Source organism: Lycium ferocissimum, chromosome 6, assembly GCF_029784015.1.
Source record: "Lycium ferocissimum isolate CSIRO_LF1 chromosome 6, AGI_CSIRO_Lferr_CH_V1, whole genome shotgun sequence".
In the NCBI taxonomy this organism is placed as follows: Eukaryota; Viridiplantae; Streptophyta; class Magnoliopsida; order Solanales; family Solanaceae; genus Lycium; species Lycium ferocissimum.
The window spans coordinates 51,970,281-51,987,775 of record NC_081347.1 but is presented as its reverse complement, the minus strand read 5'-3'; the positions used below and the strand labels follow the sequence as shown (position 1 = coordinate 51,987,775).

At 34.7% G+C, this 17,495-nt stretch overlaps 2 protein-coding genes and 1 long non-coding RNA gene across 5 annotated transcripts; 1 reads left to right on the top strand and 2 right to left on the bottom strand.

Annotated features, from left to right (window-relative positions):
- Window positions 1–355: 355 nt before the first annotated feature.
- On the top strand, window positions 356–5,843 carry LOC132059789 (exocyst complex component EXO84A-like). 2 transcript variants are annotated; one of them, XM_059452571.1, is made up of 6 exons: window positions 356–588; window positions 1,536–1,633; window positions 2,346–3,381; window positions 4,043–4,747; window positions 4,866–5,002; window positions 5,403–5,843. In XM_059452571.1, exons 1-6 carry the CDS (start codon window positions 427–429, stop codon window positions 5,539–5,541), a joined length of 2,277 nt encoding a protein of 758 aa, XP_059308554.1. In that variant the 5' UTR covers window positions 356–426; the 3' UTR covers window positions 5,542–5,843. The 2 variants fall into 2 exon arrangements, with proteins under 2 accessions (XP_059308554.1, XP_059308555.1); XM_059452572.1 differs by having other exon boundaries at window positions 547–588; window positions 2,294–3,381.
- A 612-nt stretch (window positions 5,844–6,455) lies between these two features.
- On the bottom strand, window positions 6,456–12,649 carry LOC132059790 (uncharacterized). Of its 2 annotated transcripts, none has more exons than XM_059452573.1 (9): window positions 12,369–12,649; window positions 10,709–10,792; window positions 10,214–10,636; window positions 9,209–9,344; window positions 8,801–8,963; window positions 8,170–8,298; window positions 7,804–7,998; window positions 7,124–7,246; window positions 6,456–7,050 (listed from the first exon to the last, which is right to left on the bottom strand). In XM_059452573.1, exons 1-9 carry the CDS (start codon window positions 12,562–12,564, stop codon window positions 6,940–6,942), a joined length of 1,560 nt encoding a protein of 519 aa, XP_059308556.1. In that variant the 5' UTR covers window positions 12,565–12,649; the 3' UTR covers window positions 6,456–6,939. The 2 variants fall into 2 exon arrangements, with proteins under 2 accessions (XP_059308556.1, XP_059308557.1); XM_059452574.1 differs by having other exon boundaries at window positions 10,214–10,621.
- Window positions 12,650–13,872: 1,223 nt separating this feature from the next.
- Window positions 13,873–15,204, bottom strand: LOC132059791 (uncharacterized). Its single transcript, XR_009415735.1, has 2 exons — window positions 14,444–15,204; window positions 13,873–14,357 (listed from the first exon to the last, which is right to left on the bottom strand). It is a non-coding gene; the product is annotated as an uncharacterized LOC132059791 (long non-coding RNA).
- Between the last annotated feature and the right edge of the window lie 2,291 nt (window positions 15,205–17,495).

Genomic DNA, 17,495 nt, shown 5'->3' with positions numbered 1-17,495 from the left:
GTATAACATATCGCCATTTCAAACAAATGCATAGAGGTTTCATAATCAAATTCAATAGCTTTAATTTACCTTAAAAAAATTCCTTTTCACCTAGTTAACAGAGAAGTTTAGATCAGTTTACCTAAATTTTCTTTTATTTCCTTTTAGGTAAATCGGGCTGTTAGAGACATTCTTATAATTTGGATACATAATAAGAATAAAATTATATCTTTTGCCTTTAACTTTAAACTAGTGTAAAAACCAAAAAAATATATATAAGACAAAACAAAAAAATAGCGAAAAGAAGGTAATTAGGAGCGAGTCCCCCGTGATCTAGTGATGATAAAACCACCTCCAAATTCTATCACGTGTTGATCTCGTGATCACATTCATAATCTTTCCTCAAAGCTTCTTCATAATTTTGGCAGTGCAAACACAGCGAGAGGAATGGCAATGATGGATGGAGGTTCATTCTCCTCAAGTATAGGAGATTCTATTGATTTTGAGGAGAAGGATCTTTCACTTAGTGATAAGCTTAAAGTCTTTAAAGCTTCTGCCTTTGATCCTGATTCTTATGTCACTAATCGATGTCGTCACATGAGCGAAAAGGTTACGTTATTTCTTATATCTCCATGCATATATATATATATATGCATGCACGTAAATTCATATACTCTCTCTGTCTTTCGGAAGCGAAAAGTGTCATGCATATTAGGCCAGATGGAGTATACTATAGAGGCGAATTCAGAATTAGAGTGAGAATGCATGTGAGTTTATTATATATATAAATTTTAAATGTGTGTTTGTATATGTATCCGTGGTTGGAACTGAAAGCAATGTAGAACCTGCCTAAATTCGCCTCCGTGTTTGAGTTAATATTTCCCCTTCACACATTGACAAATTGCATTACCCATTTTTCTTTGTTTGTGGTTCAAAGATTAAGCTTCAGGATCTATGATTTGTTTTTCCTAGTTCTATGAGACGTAGCTATCGGTGCATTCTTGTTAAATATGATTTGGGAAACGAAATTGTTACAGGGAAAGTAGCGTTTGAATTAGTTGACTGTTTGAAAGAGAAAATTGTTTCTTTTCTTTGGTGTTGCTAGTTTGAATTTTCGATAATGTGATTAGTCTAGTTTTCCTGAAGTAAGAAAAAAAAAATATGTTCATATTTGATAACGAAAGCTAAGAATTTACTCGTAACCGTGACTTAGAATTTGCATTTTTATTTTTTATCATAGTTAAAATATTTCTACACTCAAGTTATCCTGTATCGCCATTCAGGTTTGAGATCGACTATGCTTTATGAGAAATCACATGGTTTTTTCTCGGGTTAGGGGGAAGGGAGGAGTTTCTTTATTTTGTTGAAAAGTAAGGAAGATATTAGTTAAAAGGGGTCTTTACAAAATGAATAGAGGTATATGACCCTCTGTATACATGGGTGATTCTAAATAACACGGCAATTTGTTATATCTTGTAGAGGTTCATTTAATCGATTCACCCGAAAAGTAAGGTGCAAGGTAAAGAAATCTTTGGAATTTTTTTTTTTTTTTACAGGAAATAAGGCATTTATGCCATTACCTTGTGGACTTGAGGAAGGCTTCTGCAGAGGAAATGAGGAAAAGTGTTTATGCTAACTATGCCGCTTTCATACGGTAAGCAAACTCTGCCATACTATTTCAAAGTAATGAATTCAACTCTGTGATGTGCAGACAGTTTGTGAGTTATATATGGCCATAGAACGATTATATGTAACTATCCAACTAATTAAAAAGGATAAATATGGACTTCAAGTGTAAAATCATTTTTATTTCCTGTTTAACCCAGTGAGTGTTCTTGAAAATTGTCAGTTATGCATGTATCAATCCACATTTTTTGCCACTATGGGATGAATGATATTATATTTGGAAATGAAATCAGAGTTGGAATTTAAAGGAGTAAAGGACCAAAATATTAGACTTGTCGTCGAGTTAATATGTTATAAAGAATTAAGAAAACATTTCATAGCTAGATATTCTTAGAACTTGAAGATCTGTTCACATATCTGCCATGAAAACTAGACTTATTGCCATGAAGTAGATCTCTTACATAACAAAAAGAATTTTAAAGCATTGCTTGCAGTGAATCTCACTCCTCTAGCTAGATGTTCATTGAGCTTTAGTAGGAGCTATTCACATATCTCTGCCTAGAACTGAACTTTGGTTTAAAGGTGCATAAGGTTTTGCCTGTGAATTTGATTTCTCTTGTTTTTCAGGAAATATGTAAAATCGCACAACATTTTTAGTCTGAAACAACCACTATCACTCCTTTTGCAGTGTATCTAGGCTGTTGGTGCATCGAAGTGTCTTATACGTTTTATATATGCAGCACATCAAGGGAAATTTCCAATCTTGAAGGACAGCTTATTGCCTTGAGAAATCTCCTATCTACTCGAGCAGCAATCGTTCATGGTTTAGCTGAAGGAATTAATGTTGATTCTCTGTCTAGCTCTGATGCTTCAACACAAGATGATAGGTCTAATCATGGCGACAATGATACCGCCAATACTGAGAGTTGGTTAGGACAATTTATAGAGAAGCTTGAAGTGCTACTTGCTGAGAAGAGAGTCGATGAAGTTTTGGATGTGCTAGATGAAGGTGAACATATGGCAAAGAGTAAACAGACGACATTGACTCCATCGGCGTTATTATCATTGCAGAAAGTTATCACTGAACAGAAGCAAAAGTTAGCAGCACAGTTAGCAGGAGCTTCTTTCCAGTCTTCAGTCAGTGCTGCTGAGCTTCGCTCTGCAGTACAAGCTCTAAAACGCCTTGGTGATGGGCCCCGTGCTCATACCTTAATGTTAAGTTCTCACCAGCAGAAGTTGCATGGTAATATGCAAGGTCTTCGGCCTTCAGGTACTTCACATGGAGTAGCATATAGTGCTGCTCTTTCGCAGCTTGTTTTCTCGACGATTGCACAGGCCACAAATGATTCCTTGACCTTATTTGATGATGAACCTTCTTATTCATCTGAGCTAGTAACTTGGGCTGTCAACCAAACTGAGAATTTCGCTCATCTTATTAAGAGATATGTCATAGCTTCACCAGCAGCATCAGGATGCTTAAGACCTGTTGCTGAGAGTGTTCACATAAGTCTCGGCCACTGCTCTCTGCTAGAAGCTCGCGGGTTGGCACTTTCACCGGTTCTATTGAAAATCTTTAAGCCCTGTGTTGAGCAAGCACTGTATGCCAATATAAAGAGGATTGAGCAGTGCACTGCTGCACTTGCTGCTGCAGATGATTGGTCGCTAACTTATCCACCAATTGGGTCACGTTCTCTAGGAACTGCATCTCTTGCTGGTGTAATTGCCTCCCAGCCAAAGCTCTCAAGCAGTGCTCATAGATTCAACACAATGGTTCAGGTGATTAACTTTGTCCTTTACCAGCAAAATAACTAACTCTTGCATTCGGGGGCGGAGCCACAATGGTGGATACAGGTTCGGTAGAACCCAGTAGCTTTGACTCGAACTTTGTATTTGTATTAAAAGATTCATTTAATATGTGTAAGTAGCTTTTGTCTTTTTTGTCCCGTGGGCCAAAATTAATTATGGGAGCTAGCCAAAATTTCCAAAACATATACACTAATTATGTATATTATATGTACATTTGTGTATACAATACACTAATTATGTATATTATACATATATTTGTGTATCCAATATGTATATTATAGTATAATATACATAACCTATATATTTGCTGGCTATTTTGTAACATAGATCACCCAAAGGCATTCAACTGTAATTATCTCTATAAATAATCTAGCAAGAACCCAGTAAGTAAAAATAATTGTGGTCCAGAACCCATAAACTAAAACTTTTGGCTCCGCCTCTGCTTGCATTTAGCTTTTCATCTCATATATAGCCAATTCTTGTTTTTCTCTGTGGATGGTGAAAAATTTTCTGTTATGCACTTTGCCTAGCTGTTATTTTCTGATGATACTTTGAACTCTCTTCAGTAATCTTTCCATAGTATGTAATATTCTGAATCTCTTTATGGCACTAAACTTGATAATTCTCTCAGGAACTCTGCGAGGACATTAGTCCTCTTGAAATCTTACAGTTATCTGAGCAAACTTTGGAAGGTGTGATGCAAGTGTTTAACGCATACATAAGTATGTTGATAAAAGCATTACCTGGTTCAGTGGACAATGAGAACCTTGAAGGATCTGTAAATAGAATTGTAAGAATGGCTGAGACAGAACCCGAACAGATTGCTTTACTAGCCAATGCATTATTGTTAGCAGATGAGCTAATCCCTCGTGCAGCCAGCAAGCTTTCATCTTCACAACAATCTAATAATAAGACAGATGATACATCTAAACGAAGTACGGAGAGGCAATCCCGTCCTGTAGAGCAAAGAGAACTGAAGCGAAGACTCCAACGTTTAGTTGATCAGTTGCGTGACAGCTTTTGTAGGCAACATGCACTTGAACTGATTTTCTTGGAAGATGGTGGCGTTCGTTTAAGTCCAGAAATGTACCTAAATATGGATGGAAATCCAGAAGAGATAGAGTGGTTTCCATCTCCAGTATATCAGGAAATGTTTGGGAAGTTGACTCGAATTGCAAGCATAGCATCAGATATGTTTGTAGGAAGAGAAAGATTTGCTACTATTCTTTTGATGAGGCTCACAGAAACTATCATTCTATGGCTTTCTGAAGATCAAACTTTTTGGGAAGAGATTGAGCAAGGGCCAACGCCTTTAGGTCCACTTGGCCTTCAACAGGTTCTTTTATCATATTATTTGTTTTCTTTCGTCTTTGTAAATTTTTTCGTGTACAAGTTAGTTACCTTTTTTTTTCTTTTTTCTTGAGAACTGAAATACTGCTCTATTGCCCCTTCAGTTTTATTTAGATATGGAGTTTGTGATACTCTTTGCTTCACAAGGGCGTTACTTGTCTCGAAATCTTCAACAAGTAATCAAAAACATCATAGGCAGAGCCATTGAAGCAGTTGCTGCAAGCAAAATTGATCCTTACAGGTACAGTGAGCCCTCTCTCTAAGAACCATCCTTTTTATAACAACATTTCGCTATAATAGTCAAGTTTTATTTAGAACCGATTGTTATGTTATATTATATATTATCTATAACAGCATTTCGCTGCAGTAGCCAAAGAGTATCCAGACAAACGACGTAGGTATAAAAAGGTTTGACAGTATTTGATAGAAAATAAAACAAAGCCCCTGCATCATAATGCTTTCTATTACACCATGATTAGTTATTGCATTGTAAGGACTCATCATCGATTCACTAGTTTTACGCTGACTTCAACCTACTCCAATCCTCCTCTGTTATCCGGGCTTGAAACAGGCAACATGGACAAGCTCACACTGTCAAAGTTCATTAGTTACTAATTAAAAAAAAAAATTGAAATGTGCAGTGTACTTCCAGAGGATGACTGGTTCGCAGAAGTTGCTCAAATTGCTATAGATATGCTCACTGGGAAAACACAAGTAGGGGGCATGGAGAATGTTAGCAGCCCTACAGCATCATCAGTTCTTTCTCATGGAAGTAACTGATATTTAGCAACATTTGAGGACAGTAATCAACTAAAATACTTCATTTACTTCTCGGTTTCTTGATTTGATAATCAGCTAAGATACTTCATTCAGTTGGTGTAAAATTTATTTTCTTAATTACTCCTATATTCCGTTTTTAGCTAAAGTCAAACTAGGTTCCTCGCTGAACGAAAAATGTATGTAGTTCTTTGACTGTAGTTCTTTGATTGTCGTTCGCACTGTCACTGCGAATGTCCCTTTGCTACAAGATATGAAATAAGTGGGACTTGTTTATGCAAATCAACTTTTCTTATACCTATGGCGGCATCAGTTGGTACTCGAAATGATTCCAAATCTCTCTCCATATTTATGAGTGAGCCAACATTTCCTTCTTACATTGTATTGCAAAGGACGCCCGATGGTTGTGTGATTATGTGAACGGAAACTCAATCTTAGACTGGCACAAACAGTTAAAGAAAGAGGAAGATTTTCCAACTGCCCTCAGTATTATCCAATGTATCAAGAAACATCAAAGTTGTCACCCAGGATTAGTGATCTAATAGTGAAGATGCCTAGCTGTAGCATTATCAGTATTGTTGTCGTTGCCTAAAACAAGTATAGCTCTAGGAGACATTGCTGTAAGAATCATTCTTCATAATCAACTCTTTCCAGGTTTCCCTTGGCTTCTTTTTCTGTATTTACTTGAGCATTACAGAGTCACTGAAAGGAGTCGTTATATTATGAAGCAAGAGAAAAATCATTTGGCGAGTAGAATTCCAGAGCAGTGTTTTAAGTATGGAAACCTAATAGAGTTGGAGACCTTTCGGATAATCTTTTTGAAGGAAAATCCCTTATAGAAAGTGATTCATGGATTTCCCCCCGAGTTCATACTATGAAACAGCGATTTTATGTGGGCAATTCTTGCTGCCTGGGGATCCTTGAACTTCAATATTTTTTCTTCTTCACATAGTTTTCTTGACACAACCTAATACAAAGGATCTAACTGCCACTGCAACTTTTTGACTTTATCTTCTCCATATTTTAATGATAGTTGGGGATCAAGATCTCTTTACCTTCTGGATTTTGAGCATATTTACATTGCAGAAAGGAAGCACTAAAAGAATAAGTTGCAGCAAAAAAGTTAAAATAAAAATAAAGAGACTACTGCTTGATGAAACATGGAAACTAAGAGGAAGGCCCGCTCAATTGACTATTTTCTCAGCCTTGTCCATAAATTCAAACGCATTATCTAGAGCTCACTCGATATGCCATTTGCATCTCCAGAGAGCACATTTAAATGGAGACACCGAAGATTTTGACAATTTGGGGGAAAGGGAGCCACCAGCAGGGACACAAAACTAGCTAACAATAACTTCACTTATTTGCCATATCCTGTTGAGTACAGGACTGTTTGTGCACCTATTCAAGGGACTCAATTTTTAACCCCAGTTGCTGATAATTCACATAGTCGATTTCATTTAACCGTATACAACATAAGATCTGCTCCGGCAATTCTTCAGTTTTGTTACCCTGATTTAAAAAGTGAAAATAAAATATTACTTACAAATGATTTTGAAAAGAAGAGAATATGAGAGAAACTCACCTGAATTGTGAGGCCTACATCCAAGGAACAGAGCTTTAGCCTATCTAGGAATGTTTCACAACCCTTCCTAGATATGTAACTGAATCTGTGCATATCTATATCAATCTCAAAATAAGTTTCTCCCTATAAAGACATCATTAGCAACTTAATAAGAGAACTTCAACATATATCCTTCAATATGTTAGAAATGAGACGATGTGTGCAAATTAAATATTTATGCGTTCTATTCTCAGATAAATCAGATCATATACTACAGCATATTTTATATAATAAGAAACTGTAGTAATATTGTTGAACAGAATTTGATGCAAAAAGATAAACATCACAGTGTGACTGCTCTTTCAAATGAGAACTGACGTGAGAAAGCACTGGCAAAGGCCATGTAATGATGTTTATCACAATTTCTACACCCAAATGGTTCATGCACTTTCTCTAATTAAAAAAGACCCAATAATACGCGCTTAATCTGAGTATATTATCTTAGTCATGGTATAAAACTCTAAACTAATTGATGCCTCGGATCACTTGAGGATGATCCTTATTTCTCCATGAAAATAAAATTCTCTGTAAATCATGTGGTTGGACATTAGAAAAATAAAAAAATTGAAAATGATATAAACAATAAGCTGTTCATCCAATTCTAACTCAAATCTAACAATAACCAAATGTGGCAATCATACCTTGTAGAACTCATGTTGAGGACGTGAAAGAACGGGTTTTTCATTGTAGGCCTGCATAAGCTTCCTCTCTGCTCCACTTAACCGAAGGTCCTCCAGATTTGCTACACGACCTAATATCTTCAACCGCTCCCTATAGGGAACAGTAGCATCTACTGGAAAAGCCTTCACTTTTTCCACTTCATCATCCATTACCCTCTGATCAATAAGAAAGCGAGAAGAGAAACGAATGTTACAAGAGGCACAACTCTACAACAAGTTAGAATGAACAAAAAAGACGAACATGATTAAATCATTAAGCAGCAACAGGAGATATATACAACTAGAGACAGGCTAAAGGAGAAACAAGGAATGGTAACTAGAACTTACTCTGATGTTTTCTTGAAAATGAGAAGGAAGTTCCTTTGCATAACTTTCGGAAAGCTTAAAGTACAAGACAAAACTCATTCCTTTACCATCAGTTTCACCCTGAAAAATTGCAGTAGGATATAACGGTACCTGTAAAAATGATAAGAAAAAAGAAGGGTGAAAACAACATCTTAGCAACTCAAATGAGTGAATATTTAAGTACAAAATGGGTCAAGGAGAGAATATAAACTACTTGAACATAAGAAAGAAAAGCTTTCATACTAACAAACATGATTCAAGAGAACTGAGATGTGGTTAATGGGAACACTCTGGGGACATGGAAAATCCAAAAGTAATGGAAAGTTTAAAAATGCCTTTCAACTGCAAACATATTCCCAAGCTAGTTTCTTTTCTTTTATTTTATTTTATACTATATTGTTATTGATAGAAGTTATAAGGCCACCTACAGTGGAAACCTACATGTTGAAAACTTTGACTTTGAAGAGACTCAAACACATTTCATGTGGATCTTTAGCACAGAAATTACCTATCTTTATGTTAAACATCAGACCAACTTAATGACAGCCAAAGCAATGTAGGGGAAAAAAAGAAATACACTTACTTATTCTCTTAAAGCTAAACTAAATGGTACCTGAATATTCACTACAAGAATGGCTGGAAGTGTCTCAGAGTGTTCAATGACAGGAAGTTCCACAAGTCGAGCAATATGATCAATCTTTCTTTGAGATAAAAATACATCAACACCAAAAGGATAATATGCTGCATGATTTGCAGCAAACTCTTTCTTTTTGTCTCTGCAGAAGTTAAAAATATGTGAATGATACAACATAAACAAAAGTAGAGAGCAGTTGCATTGGCAGTCGGCATGTATACACAATCAAAATGATAACCATAACGTGCACAAAACACACCTTTAACTACGTGCATGAAAGATTTTATCGATGCCATTTTTTATGACTAGATTGTCAAACTCATAATATAAGTGTTTACGTGTTTGTTCTGTGTATCTGTAAGTATATGTAATGGAAGCACGCATTACCTAAAATAGTTTCCTCCCCGAACCCTGAAGGTACTTGGTTCAATACGAGACCAACTGTCAGGCAATTTCTTCTCCAATGGGCTAACTGGTACTTGGCTACCAGCTATGGGCCTTTCAAGGACGGTTTTAGATGATACTGTACCCAAAAACAAATTAAAATTAGCTCGTTGTATTCTCTTTTCCTTGATCTGGCAACGGATCACAGATAACTGAACCATCACTTTTGTTTTCATCTCAAAGTATAAATTTATAGAGAATTTTCATGCTCAAACATATACATAAGCTACCAAATAGCCTGTTTCTAGGAGTCATTTAGCCACTTAGAGATTCTTTTACCATTGTAAGACATATAGAGAACTTCCTACTTTTTATTTTTATTTTGTATAATGTTGGTCTGAGATGTATTTAAATGGGGAAACATGGTCAGTGAGGATTCATCTAAGCTGACTCAACTTGTTTGGGACTAAAGCAGTGTTGTTGTTGTAAGGAGGCACTTGCTTAGAAATATCTCACTGCTCTTACAAAGTAACTATATCTTCAGCCATATTTGCAGAGAATTGTTTTTATTAGTCCCAAAAGACCAACTCCAAATAAATAAAACAGCTGAAACAGAGTCATCAGATGGCACACAATTTTGCTTCAAAGAATATGAGACATGGATAATCCAATAAGAACGCTAATTCCCCAAATAAAATTTGAGAAAATATATTCCTCTGAGCAATAATAATTGCTGTTATAGACCTTGTGCAATTCTTCAAAAATATTCCTCTTAACAAATAACCAAATCCTGTTATAAGACGTAGAGTAATTCTTGAAATTCGTCTTTATAAATGTCTTCAATAGATAAAATTACTTATTACTAACTGCAGCAGATTAAAGATAGTTTAGAACTAATATTTGAAGAGTAACCAACAATGATATTCAAACTTAATCCATTATGTGATGCACATTTGAAGAACTTTGTGCCAATGCAACTAAAATCAAAAGCTAGATGTAGAAACTCACGTAGAGTGGCATAGGGATTTCCTTCTTTCCATTTGAAGGGACTTTTTAGGTCCGCTTTCTTCCTTGCACTTGGAGGACTAGAGCTATGAGATCTCTTCTCTATTGGCACAACAGTAGAGGTAAGACGGGGCAGACAGTTGTTTGAAAGAATTCCACAGTTCTCCAACAAACCATCCTCCCTTTCACTACCTACATTTTCCGAGGACGAGATCTCACTGTGGGGTCCATCAAGGTTTGTTCGAGAATCCACTTCTTTTGGATGTACCGAACTGCCTGGTGGTTTTACAGTTCTACCTGAGCAACTTTCGGAGCTGCTAGTATTATTGCTTAATAGTTCCTCATGGTTAGTATCTTTGATAGAAGCTACACTAGTCCGTCCACCCTCAAAGCTGTTGAGAGAAAGCACGTCTGCAGTAATTGTGTCTATATTTGTATTATTGTTAAGTTCAAAGGAAACAAAATCCTAACAGAAGATTGAAAATCAGAATGCTGTACCGTCAGGAACACTCTGGAAATCTTCATCACTGCAGTCGGAATCAAATATTGCAGCCGAATCAAACCATGCCTCCTCAATTCTTCCTGTTATTTCCATGATAAAACAATAAACATTAGAGACGCTTATTTATGATGGTTTTATCTGCTATAGAGCTTTAGGATAAAAGCATAGAAACTTAAACTATACCAGGTCCTTCACAGTGAATGATAGATACAACGTTGAAGATATAGTTAAACATATTTATGTCTTAACGGACAACCAAACATACAATCTCACTTTGACTTGCCACTTGCTGAAGGCATGTGACATTTAGGAAAAGAAAACGACAATGCAAGAACATGAGAAACTTTAGGAGTACAGACATGTACATATAGAAAAGAGGGCATCACAAATTTCGAGCTATAAGAGAACAGCATGACGCAGCCAATCAGACTTTGATTGTTTCTACAACTACCTCAACGCAAATTGAGGTCAAAGGTCTAGTATTTAGTTGACTTCCACTAATTATAACTCCATTTTAACACCAAGAATGCGATAACCATAGAGACCCTTATATTACCCTATCACCGTTATACCTCATCAGCTAAGTTTCTCTACGAATCAATAAAAATATAGCATAAAAATGAAAAGAAAAGTACTCCCGACACGGCCTAAATGAACTTAGTACCCTTAATAAAAATATAACCTCAAGCTGAATGATGGTGCCATAATTCTAGACTGATTTATTAGCATCCTACAACAAACTGCAGGACTTCATAGGAAACATAATAAAAACATCACTAGTTTTAAGTATTACTGCTGAACCTGGATTTCAAAACCTGTAATGAAATAACAAATTCAATTTGTTTAATTAATTTAAACAAAAAATAAGAAAGAGTACTTGATCCCCATCACTTTTTTATCAGGTCCATCCAAATTAAAGATAAATGACAATGATCAAGTAACCAATCTCCACCTCTTATTCTCTCATGATGCAAATGCCCAGCTACTGATATTTCTTGCAATTGACAACATTTATAACATATGTAACCATTTCCAGAAAAAGACATTTATAAATAAATAAATCAATTAACATAGTTGAACAACATAGAAAACAATTCCTCATTCGTCATTTCGCTTCCCTCCTGATAATCAGGACCAGGACTCTTCAAGCCATTAGGAAGAGAAGGAAATAAAAAAGCTTAGGCTTAATACATCGACAGCCCCTTAACTACGATTTGTTCCAATTGAGCACCTAAACACATGATAAATTGTTCTTATTAAACAATTTCAGTTCAAATTGTGGAAACACTTCTGCGCTTATTCTCAAGCGTGTATTAGATAGTTAAATTAGCCATCCTAGAAGAAGAAAAGTAAGAAAAAAAGGAAAGGTTGAAACTTTTCCATCCAATCTGACCAACCCTATAGAAAAATGTAGCTCCACCGACATCCACATCTCCAATTTTCTTCCACCTTAAACCTCCAACTTAACTAAACTCACGCAAAAGTCAAACTTCAAACTCCAACTACCGATTACTTTCACAATTCAACAACATTCTTGATCAAAAAAACACCCAACAATCATTCTATAACCAAAACAATAAGTCCATTAAAACATGAAAACAAACAACAAATTCATATACACAAGTAGAAAGAGAGATATAGAGATAGAAAGAGTACCCTGAAATGTTGGATTGTTGAAGTTGAAGTTATCCAAAGGGAATGACTCATCAATCTTGTCAAGTGACCTATCATACAAATTAGAAGATAATACTCTTTTCTTGTTGGCTTTCCTTCTTCTTCTTCTTCTAAACTTCTTTGTACCTCTCAATTTACCTCCTACACAACTATCTGGCCTTGATACACATCCCCCCATTATCTCTTCTTAGCTTACAACAATTCTTTCATAAATCTTTATTCATCCCACATATATTAATACTACTAGTATCAAATGTAGATCATACTACTACTAGTATCAAATGTAGATCATACTATCTTTTTTCAAGAAAATAATGTAAATGACTCAAAATCATAAACAAATAGTGGGGTATAAATCAACAAAGAGAAAGCTCATCCCCCCATCTCTTGTTAATTTACAACATAAATCTTTGTTTTATTCCACATATATACTGCTAGTATCAAATGTGGATCATAATTTTTTTTTTCAAGAAGATAACGTAAATGACACAAAAACATTAACAAATAGTGGGTATGAATCAACAAAGAGAAAGCTGATCATATACCACTTTAAGAATCATTTTTAGAAAGAATGGAGAACAAAAATATAATGTAATCTTTTTTTAGAGAGAGGAAGCGTGAACAGGTGGAGAAAACATTAACTACCCCACACACAAGCTTGGAATTATATTACGTGATTTTCAGAGCTAAAGCAAGGACAAAATAATAAGAGAAGAGGAAGAAAGGAAGTTTGAGTCTTGTTCTTTGTTCCATGGGAGCATATCATGTTATAGTATAGGGAAGTCAAAACACTGTTATTAATTACATGCGCCTATATAACGCAAGATCAGCGATGGTAATTGGTGGGAAATGACTCAACTGTCTCTATCTTATACTCCCTCCTCCTCCTCCGTCTCAAAATATCCTTGGCATTTTTCATTTACACGCAAAGCATTTATGAGGATAGTATTTTAATTATTTTATTCTCTTAACATAGTTTATCATGTTCTCTTTTCTTAATAAATATTTTACACGCAAGCATTTATGAGGATAGTATTTTAATTATTTTACTCTCTTAACATATTTTATCATGTTCTCTTTTCTTAATAAATATTTACTCAATTAACGATGAAACCTCTTAAATGTTGGTATGTGAACTCACAAAATCAGCCGTTAATGTAATTAATACAAGGATAAAATGGGAAAAAGCTACTTAATTTTATCTTGGGTAAATAAAATGATAAATATTTTGAGACAAATATTTTTAGTAAGGACAACAAATATTTTGAGACGGAGGGAGTACCGAATAATCACTTTTACCTGTCGATTGTATTAAAAATAAGTTTTCACTTTTAATTGTCCACTTTAGCATATCACGGAAAGACAAACCTTTTTTTCTTGTTTTACCCTTAATATTAATTACTTATTTTCAATTCCTTTCCAAATTTATTGAGACTATACATCAAATAATATGAGTATTATGGTAAATTATATACTTCATTTAGTCAAGAGGCATTCAAAGTCAAAAGTAGACAAGTAAAAGTAAACGGAACGAGTTGTTAATTAGGAGTAATTAATGCTTTAAATGGTCGCGGCACATAAATTTATATTTTCACATCATAATATCCCACAAGTTATGTCCCGCACGAATTGTCCCCTTAAAAAAAATTATGCTCCACTAAACATAAGTTAAATTGCCAAAGGGCAAAAGTTAAAGACCAACCCATTTAAAGGGTAAAAATTAAAGACCTGCCATTTGAAGGAAATTCGTGCAATTTCATCAACAGATAATTACACACAGATACCAGTCAGGCATCTAGTTTGCCATTTTTAACCCAACCACCCACTTCTTACCCATGTAACCTTTCGGCAATCTAAATTATCGAAATTTTAGCCAACTTTCAATTTCTACTGTTCGCGTACCATGCCCACTTCTTCTAGTTGACCACCGTACAACTGAGTGCTTTTTCGATCGTCGATCAGGCTGACTTGCTGTGAACGTGCAAATACCATTTTATTTAGTATTCATGATTTATAGAAAAGAAAATTACTTGTGAAAATAGTTAGTTATATAGCACCTCATCTATTGTAACTCTGTGCGGCATGATCGTTTTAACGGCTAATGCTCTGGTAGGGCAATATCCAGAAGTCCCAAAATTGTGAACTAGGCATATCAGTTCATCGCGATTCTCCGGCGAGCTCAACTTAAATACGATTTCCCCAATATTCTTAACCTTGTTTGTTTCTGGAAATTCGGAACTCAGGGATTGCTTTGTTCTACAAATGTCAGAATCTCAATATTAATTTGATTACTCAAAATTGTTAGGGTTTGGGGATCTTTGAGGCGCTATAGCTCAATCGATAAGCAGATGTGAGAGATTTGAGGTTGGGGACTATGTGGTTGAAAAAGCAAATTAGGGCGGTGTCTTTCTCAATCGTGTGGAAGGCGTGCCACCGAGTCGATGACAGAGAAGTGGCGATCAAGGAGATTTTTACTGCTTGGCTCAACAAGAATTGAAAGAGAGCCTCAAATCCGGTGGATTTCGGAGTTGGAAGGAGCTGGAGAAGATTTCTGGCCAGTGGACCTGGTTATGGTTGATTTTCTGGCGATAATTTTTTGGTCCCCCAAGGAATACATTGTTTATACATAGTTATACAAAGGATATATATTATGTGTACATTATATATAATATATAAGAATGTATATGTAATGTATAATAGTGTATATAAAGTTACAAAAAATGTTGAACAAGTTACATATAGCTATACAGAACATATACATTTTTTATACACTGCAATTTGAATTGGTTTCATGTTTATACATGATTATACAAAGTATATACATAATTCATAAGAGTATACATAATGTATATATAGCTATACAAAACATATACATTATCTATACATTAATGATACAGTAGCGGGTTAGATTGGCTGCAAACTAGATGGGTGAGCGGTATATATAGGTTATTTCCCCTTTCATCAATGGTAATGGGCTAAGTGAGAAAAGATAAAATGGCTAGAAATGACGGATGGTGTCCCCTAAAGTGTTTAGTCTTGAATTTTTGCTCCCACTAATTTTTTTTATTTTTTATTAATGACCTTAATTTGAAAAAAAAAAAAAAACATTGTTGGGAAGAACTTTTGTTGCCCATCAGGCATAAGTTTTAACTTTTGCCTATAAGACGGAACTTGTGGTCAATTGAGTGAACTTTTGAAATATTCTGAACTCCAGCTGAGCTAGAAAATATGTCTTATGGGCAACAAAAGCTTCCATCTGTTACCCATCAGGCATAAGTTTTAACTCTTACCTATAAGGCATGGCTTGTGTCATTAAACTAATTTATATACACAACTTATGCCCAATGAGCAATAAAAGCTTTGTCAAGTGAATTTTCTGAAGCAGAGGCTATTTTAAAAAAAAATTATTACGCGGGGTCAAAAAATCAAGACCACCCCTTATGGAGGCTATTAGTGAACTTAAACATGATCTTGTCTTTGAAAAATAGTCATTCTCATAGATTTTACATTCCATATATGAAATCCTAAAATAACTTTATAAAATTTTCATATAAAATTTGCAACTCCACGATAGTGTCTATATCTTAAGCAGAGAACAGGCCAAAAAAGGATTGACCTTTTTCCAAATTTTAGCTAATCGCTATACTCTTTTTAAAAAAAAAAAATATTTTTATTGCATAGGGGGTAGGAGAAGGGGATTACAATGTGGGGATTCGAACCCTCACCAACAAGGTGAAAGTTCAGGTAGTCAACCAACTAAGCTACTAAATCTCTACGCTAATCGCTTTACTGAATAAAGCAGCAAGAAAGAATTTAGAATTTCCCTCATAATGTTATAATTAGAGAAAGTGTTTAAAATAATCAAGGCAGAAATGAGGGAAAATTTGCCAATTTTTCAGAGTTTTGAAACGCAAGAAATGTTTGTGAAGTGAGAACTCTTTTTACTTTAGGGCAATTGACACCATTTTGTTTTGAATTTTTCTTTCAGAGTTGAGTTTAAAGAGATTTGACCAGGAACAGTAGCCTTTATTTTACCTGTCAAATTAGTAGGTAAGGAAGTTTTAAAAACCCCAACTACCTTAAAGATGATATAATTTAATTTTAAATAAGAAATAAAAGTATTACTCCCTCTGTCCCAAAAAAATGATATTTTTCTTTTTTCGAGATTCAAACGAGTTGTTCTTTGATCGTAACTTTTTCATATATCTTTTAAATATTATTAATCATGGTGACTTGTAGTAACTTTTTACAAAGTTTTTAAATATGTAAATTTGATTTCAAAAAAATTAAAGATTTATGTTCAAACAGTCAAGATTAAGAAGTTTGATCTCGAAAAATTAAAAGTGTCATTCTTTTTGGGACGGAGGAAGTATCATATATTACATCACTTACTTGATGGAAACTTAAATATTATCATGGTCGTCCATTTATTAATTTCCTCTTTGTGTTGACAGAATTGATCAATGATGGCTCATTAAATTTACTACTGCTTTTTCAAATTTTGGGGGTTTAGGAAACTAACCCTAGTGCCCTATATTAACTAGTATGCTACATTTCTAACGTGGTGCATCCTAAGGTGATGTATTTCATAAAAAAGACAGTGAAAAGCATGATAAAGAAAAGTTTTTCAGTTTTTGTAAAAATGAAAAAAACTGTTTCAGATATATTTACAAAAAACAAAAAAAAGCTATATATTCTCAGCATAGTGTTTGGTTGAAAGAAGGTTTTCCAAACAATAGTATCTGAAAAGAAGCATCACCTAAGCATTTTCAAGAGTTGTGACATTTCTCGTTTATGTTACTTTGGTCGGTAGCAATTGTTTTACTCTATCTTCGAGTAAACTTCACCGGTGATCATTGTTTTGAATTTATCACGTAAAAAGCACCTTTTTTTTTTTAATATAAAAATCATTCAGCTTAAAGTTTATCGCATAAAAGTCATTCAACTTAAAGTTTACTTTCTCCATCTCAAATTATTTGTACTTAAAGTTTACTTTCTCCATCTCAAATTATTTGTCATTTTTTGCTTTACAAGTCTCTTAAAAAATATTCCCTCCTTGTCAATTTATATGAGAGTTGACCTATTTGGGGAGTCAAACAGCTCTTTCTT